Consider the following 9,050-nt stretch of genomic DNA (forward strand, 5'->3'; position numbering starts at 1 on the left):
TTTCTAACTACTCCAAATATTTCTTTCATGAAAGCCAAGGTGAGAGTGAAGGAACTGGCAATTTTGCATGGGATATTTTGCATGGGACATTTTGCAAGGAAAGACCATGGAAGAAATGCTGTACAGCAAATAGAGACAATTAGTACCATCATGTTTCCAGCTGCCTACCAAAGTGCCCCCCTTTTTACTGCCAAGAGACGTGAAAAAACAGAGAAATGGGAGAAAGGGCAGCTTGCAGGAGAAATGGTGAAGAGGGAACAAGACAACTGAAGGTGAGCAAGAGAGAAAAAGCAAGAGAAGAGCAGCAGGAACATTAGGATGGGTGACACCAGGGAGGTCAGAGACCTTGAGTTTGGTGACAGAGAACCATTAGAGTTAACTGTGCAGAAATCCAGTTAACAGGATGTTCCTTTTACTATGATAGTTACTTAACATTTATCCATTTTACAGATACAGCCTCCATAGGCTATGCCACAGAGAGATAAAAATGAAGGGCATAAACTGAAGTGACTTAGCCAAGTATAAAAAAAAAACAACCAACAAACCAACATCCAGAGAGAAAGTTGCTACCTGTCTGTTACCAAACCTACCAGAGGTGGGGCAAGGAAAAGTCAAAAGCATTACATGTGTAAAAGTAGGAGGGAGAAATTCATAAGCTAAGCTAAAGAGTTTGAACCACACATATTTGAACAACATGCTAAACCATTCTTTTAAAAGAAGGAAGCTACTATTAAGCTATTTAAAGCTAATACAAAAATACAATGAAAACAAGAGATGCAAAACATTCACAAGAGCAGCTGTGGATCATTTCATTACGGATCGTGACACTAAAGCTAGCTTCATTCATTCTTGAGGCATTGAGAGAACTGCTGGCAAAAAAGCAAATACAAATACAAAAGAACATAAAGAGAACATAAATAGCAATAAGCAAACTGATGCCTTTAACACTTTGCTCTTGGGATTATTATTACAGACATATCTACAATATATATATTCTACATATATATATCTACAATATATATTATCCTCAGGTAAAAATCAAGCTTAGTTTAGAAACCTGCCCAGTTTATGCTTTCTTCTGTTTCATCTGTGATCGTACTTCCTCTCCAGCACTAAATCAACCATCACTGGTCTAATATAGTTGTTCCTCACTGCACTGAGACAAAACAAGCAAGCACCCCTAGATATTACTTACTGTCACTTGGCTCATGGTGGCCTGCTGTTTTGTCACCTCCCAGTCTTGGATCCCACAGAGGAATACGGGCAGCATAGAACCTGTAGCTCTATAAAAGGTGTCATCTTAATATCAGAGGAGGAGCTAGGCATAAGGGGTTGGCTTCACAAATCTAAATATTTCATAATTTATTTAGTAACGTGGCTTTTCTTTTTCCCCCAGGCAAAAGCTTTAATAAAGGAATAGGTCTACTGCAACAAAGGAAACAACAGCAAAAATAGAGACAAGGACACATCCTAACCCCATTAATATCAGTGGGAATTTGCCTTCATCTTCACTGGCAACAGAACTTCAAAGACATGGGAATCACCCATAAAACCTGAAGGATAAAATCTGAACCTTTTGTCGCCTATGACACAAACTGTGTTTAGAGGATGGTAGCGTAGTCGCGACATGGTGGAAATGCCCCCAGCAGCAGTTTTACACCCTTGGCTTGACCACAGTCTTGTCCCTGGCACTGCCAGGGTGGCTGTTAGGACAGATGTCAGAGAAGCCACATGTGTGGGCAGTTTCTTTGCCAGAAGAACCTCTCTGAGGCAGGACTGTGCAGGAGCTGGGCAGAGATGAACCTCCTCTTGGTGAACACCGTCTCTCTTGCTGTTCAGGGCTTTCCTTTCAGTGCCCAAATCGGGAAGAAGTGCTACCCCCACTTCTGGAGGTATTTGTGTTTACATCTCAGTAATTTAAGATATTCTTTCAAAGCCTGTCTCTGGCAGAATGAAGACTGGAAGCTGTTTCCCCTCAGTCCTACCTTGTGTTGTTAGCACTGGGGAAGATGAGTGGTGTTGAATCTTTTCTTCTGCAGGGAGATTTAAGATCTCCCTCAAGGACTAAGAACACATCCTGCGTGCACTCTGTCTGCTAAATACTGTGAAAAACCAACATGGGAAAGCATCTCTGCAGGTCTTGTTTTGGTACTGGCACCATACAGGAAAGTGGACAGTAAAAGAAAAGAGGTACCATTCTTCTGCTAACAGCAGAATTTGTTTCCCTCTCTTTCCTTTGGATGACTCCTTATGCTTCTTCCATTGCCAGGATTGCATAGTAAGACACAGGATCAAGTCACTGTATGATAATGTGCATAATGTACAGCCTGCAGAGGCTGTTACACTCTTGATGGATGAGTTCATCTGCGCCACAAACACACAGCTCCTCATAGTCCGATTTCAGCTCTTTAAGAAGTCCTCCTCTGTCCTTCATTATTGGTCACCAAAATGTCTGACAACATCGACCCTTTCAAATAAACCAAATTCCAAATAGTAGTAGGTGTTTCAGGAAAATGTTCCATGGGAGTGTGTACCCTAACTAAGGCCTCCTCATTAATTTCAAATTATGTTTCACATAGGATCTGCACCACCACTCCATTGCAGGTCATATCAAGAAAAAAATTACAAACATTTCCAGAAAAGTCCCTTTAAAAGAAATATTTTTACCATATGCTAATATGTCTGTGTACTATAAGGAAATGATTTTCAATCCCTGGGTGTAGAGAGGTCTATGGACAACCTTTAAGAAAGCCACAAATATGACTACAAAATATGTGTTCCCACATATTTTCCATATGTTACACTTCTTAAGGAAGCCTGTGCCTCTACTGGAAAACTATAGGGAAATTTCAAAATCTGTCCTTTTTGCAAGTCAGACCTACATTTAGATTCCATGTCAAAATATACAGTTGGGGTTTTGTGTTGGTTTTTTTTTTTGTTTTTTTTTTTTTTGAGAGAGAGTATTGCTCAGGATCCTAAAGGAACACAGAACTTACAGTTTCAATATTTTTTTCAATAAAACGCACTATGTATTTAATGCTAAATTCCTTTGGTTTCCATTGCTCTCATTTTCAGCAATCAGCATGGATACAACCAGTCTAAGAAATGAGGAATGAAGCATATGGTTTGGCTGCTTTGAAAATCATATAATAATGCTATTTGTGTTTGTGGGCTTAACGTGGTAGTCCAACTAAAATGACTGTCAGCTAGATAGATAGTGCAATAAAGGTGAAACACAGTATTGCAGATAAGAAACTAATTTTTATTTCATGGTCCCTGTCTTCTCTGGGTATATGAGCCCAGTACTTTGTGGGGATCAAGTGACACTCTTAAACATAATGCTATTGAGCACAACCAATTTGATTAGATTAGTTAAGCCACTGTGGTAAAGGCAAAGTGAAACTGAGCAGCTTCATGGCCCTTACCATGTATACCGTGAGCACGGTATCTTCCCTAAGCAAGGGAAATTTCAAGGGCTAACAGCTTTTGAAGTAAGTCTACTGTAATTTAAATAAAGTATTGTATGAAAGATGACAATAAGATCAACTGAATAAAAAGCTAGAAGAGCTAAACTCTGGACAAATTTATGAATGCACTGTACAAATACATATTTGTACAAAATATTCAGAAGAGAAATATGTTTCTTCTAAGAGAATGTAGGTGTAGCTATTACAATGTACCAAAGAGATTTAAAAAAAAAAAAAAAATCCTGTTGATGCTATGTTCTTGTTGTGTTTGAAGTAACAATTAGAGTCTGGCGTCAAGTTTGAATGATAACTATTACTTTCGTCACACAGATTTTCTAAGCTTGAGAGACCAGTTTTCAAAAGATCTCTAGCAAAGCTATTACACTACCAGTATTACTCCATCAGAAGAAAATGTTAAAGGATGATCAGAAATACTGAGGGTAAGTCCTGGTTTTCCAGTATCTTCTCAGGATTTGGCTTAAAAAATGAAAGTCAGCTTTTCTGACAGTAATCTCTCATAATTACAACTGACAATGATGCAATTGGCAAATTCTCAACAGCCTTGAAAACTGGACCTAATACATTCAAAGGCATAAGCCTTTAAAATATTTCACACATAGACACTTTTTGCCAATGTTCTCAATTAGAACGCATATTTTTGTTCTTCAAGAAAAAAATTCATGCTATTTCATTGCTGATACAGTTTTGTACCTGTTACTGCTTGGAATTTGCTGTTTTAAATACTCCCAGTAGGAGGTTGTCACTGCAGATGTCCCAGACTCTGCCAAATGACTGGCTTTCCATGCAGCTCAGCCACTTCCCTCCACTGCATCAATTAGATGCCCCAGCTTACTTCACCATAAGTCCCACTTGTGTCTTTTCCTTCTTTAGGCTTATTAAAAAAAACCAAACAAACAACAACAACTTGTACTGAAAAGAAAGCACTTCTACCAGAACAGATATTTGGATTCCTTTTACTCCAAACTCCCATAGCACCATGTCCCAGATGGCTTAATACCAAAAAGGATTCCAGTATGTCTTGTATATGGATGTTATGATCATACCATATATAAAGAGAAACTTACAGCCGAAGAGCTCTAATACTGTGAAATAAAGCATTCAAAAGTGAGGAAATATAGAACTACATTTGCCTGTGCAGCTTTGATTTGGCCCATGTATGCCTGTCCTTTACAACTGGACCATCTTTTGTTTTGTGTACAAAAACTACAGCTTTCTCAGATAATGGGTAAGGTTTTTCCTAGGTTTTAATCCTTATTAAGTGTATATGCTTCTGGTATCATTTATTGCTCATTAGCCAGTTCTGCCCCAGAACTTAATTCTGTCATGGGAGTTTTATATGTTTAGCTTCCTGAAGTATTATGGTTCTCACATTTGGTCTAGGATATGTACCAGTATGTACTAGTGGTACCAGTAAGATGTATGCCTATGTGTGGAGGGATGAAGAGTATTTACAATTAACAGACTTAAACTATTCATTTCCTTCCTTCTATGGGCCCCCTTCCGGTATACTATAGCAAGTTCTGCTCCTAAACAGTTTTTCTGAGTTTAATATATTATTAGTCACAAGATTAACCTAGCTTCATGCTAAGCTTTCACCTAGTAACAAAGCTTTTCTTAAAAAATGTTGAAATGCTTTTCACCCTAAGTACATAGTTTGGCTTCTGCCACACAGTCCTCTGCTAGTACTATACATACGTAATGTCTTTTCCAAATCACAGTAAATGGAAACTTGGTTTGACAATACACTAGAACATCCAGTGACACTGAAGTTTTAGGTAGTGACTTTTAAACATTCTTGGAAATATAAGAAGTACTTAAAGGCCAGATGGTTCAGGAAGCTAACAGGAGATCAACTGGCACCAAAATGTTGGACAGCGAAAAGAGTAAGGAGGGCTATCTACTGCAGCTTGCTTTTTGAAATGAGAAAAAATGGAAACAATTTATGAATGCAAACATGAAGGGAACAGCACTTTTCAAAGAGTTTTGAACTGCAGAGAGTTGTGGAGCTCCTGCCTCTCCATAAGGCAGGATAATACCTGGAAATACAGCCAGTAGGTGAGGGTACCAGACTGACATCTCACCTGAAACAACAGAATCACCTAATTTAATTTCTGCCAACAGGCATAATAGAATGAAAGATCTTGGGCACAAAGGAAAGCAAATCATTGTGTCACCAAAAAGATGGACTGCTTCCTTATGGACTGCTCTCCATGCAAAGCTGGAGGGATGCCTGGAAAAACAGCAGCATGGCCAATGGATGCCGTGATGTTCATCCTTGTCAGGGTGGCAGTCTGTTCCCAGGACTACCAAGCAAAATACAGCTGAATGAACAAGTGAGAACAAAATTTTAAGTATCAGCCTCAGCCTGGAAAAAAAAACCTGGAAAATTATACATTTAGTTGTAAAAAAAATCTAGAATGACATGCTAAAAATCCTCAAAAGAGACCTGCAAAGAGACTACAACTCTCTGAGCAGTATATTCTAGTTAAGTTTTAAAAAAATACAACAGAACTTGGTCTTGGTAAATAACTTGTGTGCAGGATCTAGAGCAGTTTTGTTGGGATCTCCAGCAACGCCATCACTCCATCTCTCAACGATTCTGTGGTTGGCATCGTATCAACAATATCAGCCCTACAGGTTGTGTAACAAGATAATGATGCAACCCTTAGGGATGAAGGTGGAGGTGCTGGTAGGATGAGAAAGTCCCACCACCCACATACAGTAAGAAATAATTGAGATTAGGTGAGGCTGCAGTCAAACATGAAACATTAAAAATACTGTTTATTAACAATCACAGAACCTATTAAACTGAATGTATATAAACTATTTAATTAACAGATTAGAGAGCCTGAAGTGACCTGTGTGATCTTCTAGTCTGACTTCCTGTATAATAGAGAACAGATTTCCCTGAACTAGTTCCTGTCTGAACGAGATTGTATCATTTTAAGGGGAAAACATCACATCTTGATGTAAATATCAACAGAAAAGTTACCATAATTCTTGGTAACCCTCTCAAGGGTTAATTATGGGTAACTATAAATTAAGATTGCAGGTCTTGGATCTTTGTCTGCTACACCTAAAGCCATATATTTTTAAATGGATATTTACTACATAGAAAGGTACATAAAGGGCCCCCATTAAATTTCTCTTTGATAAGCTAACTAGGTGGAACTCCTTGAGCCCCACATTAGAAGGAGACTATCCTAATCCTTTAATCACGTCTCATGTCTATTCTATGAAATCCCTCTAATTTTTCATCACTTTTTGAATTTAGGACACAAACCCCATGTACAACATTCCAATTTGCCTTGCATCAGTGCCAGATACAGAGGAAGTATAAACCTTTCCATTCTTTCTCAATGTTTACTTGATTGGGCAAGCAAGAGTTAGATTCCCTATTCTAGTCACCATGGCAGAGAAGTAGTGATTGTGGTCTATTAGTCTCTAACTCTTTTTCAGTGACCCTGCTTCCCAGAAGGGCACTCCCTATGAGATTTGCTGGGCCCATGCTCTTCTTTCTAGAATATGTTACGCTGATTTATCCCTATAAGGCAAAAATGCTTTCACAATAATTTTGTAGAAGAATAAGGCACAAAGGGACTTATCAGAGGTTACCCATAAAGTATTTGTGAGGAACAAAACCCAGGACAGGACAGGTCTCCTGAATCCCATACTGGCACTAGTACCGCACATTTGAAGTTGAATTGCAGAAGCTGTGACCAGATGCATTTTCAGCTGAGGGATACAATCCTGGTATCAGACAAAATGCAGTAATTTCTTTTCAGATGCTTTTAAAACTCTCCTGGTGAAATAAAAGAATAGAGCTTGAACCTTTTAGCCTAACACTGTCCTGCCAAAGGTAACCATGTTGTACCTTCTCTTTAATAAATAACCCCACACAAACTTAGGAGATAAAATACTTTCTCAAGCAGGAGGAAAATATGATCAAATTGGAAATGTAGACAAAGAAAAATATTATCTTTGCTAATTCTTCCTTGTCATCTTGTACAGTAACTTCTACTGAAATTGTGCTTCTGATTCTGTCCTCTGTCTCTTACTGTAGGGAACAGGGATAGTCTGTGGCATCAGTCTGTGTTGGGTAGAGCACCGAACTTGCTGAACCATGTAGACCAAGCAAAAGAGCAACTGCAATAAAAGGTCTAACTTAAGACCAGATTTCATGATGAGTATAATTTCTTCGCTCAGTGAAACCCTATGCACCAGACAGGATTTGCTCTAACAAGCTTCTACTGTAAAATGCTGTAAAAGAGACTGAAATCTAGGCCAGAGCTAGGGATAGTTCTTGGGAAGCTCTCTGGATTTCCTGGAGGGCAAGGTGTGGCTCTGTACGTGGGAGGTAAACGCCAGTGATTTTTTGTTACTAGTAATTAAGTGCGGCTTGAATTTCATTAATAAGAGCTACATATGCATACTGGAAAAAAGAGGTTATCTGACACTGGGATTATTATGTCTTGCCAGCTAAATGTCTTAGAATGTTCATTACCTTTGTTATTTTGTGATTAGCACTTATAAACGTCCAAAAGCATGTTCATATTTTATCAACACATAAGAAAAAAAGTTCTGCCACTGAGTTTATAATATAAAAGAGAAGGAAATCTCCTGGTAAATCTCTACCAATCTGCCTAATATTTTGGAACTACTTTCTGCATTAGCATTTGTTTTTATTAGCTTTAGTAATTTCACTTTTGATGTTGTTTATGTTCACTACCAAATATAGAAATATGCTTTCCAGAAAGTTATCCTGAGTTGAACACCCAGCAAGGAAACATCAGTCTTAAAAGATTTGATAAACCAATAAAGAAAGGAAACAGAACCTTACCAGGGGAAAGAGGCTGAGTAGCCTTAAAGAAAAAAGATACTGCAATTCTAGTGACTATTCATCAAAAATTAGCAATACAAACAGGAAAAAAACCCTGTAACGTAGCTAAAAACGTCTGTTAAATTATTTAAAAAATTCATTCATTGCAGTCTCTAACCACATACTATATGAATATTATGGCAGATATTCTAGAATTCTTATGAAACATTTTAAAGTTGGGGTTTTTTTTCCTCCATTTTGATGTTTCATAGCATCACAGGTTTTCAGACCGAAGAAAGCACCATGATTCTCCAGCCTGACCTTTTGCACAGTACGGGTAACAATTAGATCGAGTAATGTCTACACAATTTCTGGTGAAGCTAGAACACTTCCTTTGGAAAAAATCCACCTTCTTGATTTAAAGATTTCAGGTCACAAGGAATACTCCACAGGCCTATCTATCTAGATTCTTTCCAAGGCTTAGTTAGTCTAAGGGGGGTGGTGGTGTTTGGTTTTGTTTGTTTGGTTTTTAAATAAAAAAAAAGTCTCTTAGCTCAGCTTTCAAACACTACATCTTTTAAAAGATTTGTCTGCTAAACTGAAGATTTCTATTACAATTATTCTCTTTTCTTATGTAATTCCAGGTGGCTTAGCTCTCATATGAGTCATTGATGGGCTAAAGAGATTAAACTTTTTAAGTCTCTTCTGTGAGAAGGGTTTCTAGATCCCAAGTCAACCATATA

At 38.1% G+C, this 9,050-nt stretch overlaps 1 protein-coding gene across 1 annotated transcript in view; it reads left to right on the top strand.

The window, feature by feature from the left end:
- Positions 1-5,734: 5,734 nt before the first annotated feature.
- RPF1 (ribosome production factor 1 homolog (S. cerevisiae)) overlaps positions 5,735-9,050 on the top strand; it is a 16,664-nt gene continuing 13,348 nt past the window's right edge. The window contains 1 exon segment of the mRNA XM_009884878.1: positions 5,735-5,821. Within this exon segment, the coding sequence (XP_009883180.1) occupies positions 5,735-5,821 (87 nt within the window).

The sequence above is a fragment of the Charadrius vociferus genome, unplaced genomic scaffold (assembly GCF_000708025.1).
Source record: "Charadrius vociferus isolate BGI_N301 unplaced genomic scaffold, ASM70802v2 scaffold163, whole genome shotgun sequence".
In the NCBI taxonomy this organism is placed as follows: domain Eukaryota; kingdom Metazoa; phylum Chordata; class Aves; order Charadriiformes; family Charadriidae; genus Charadrius; species Charadrius vociferus.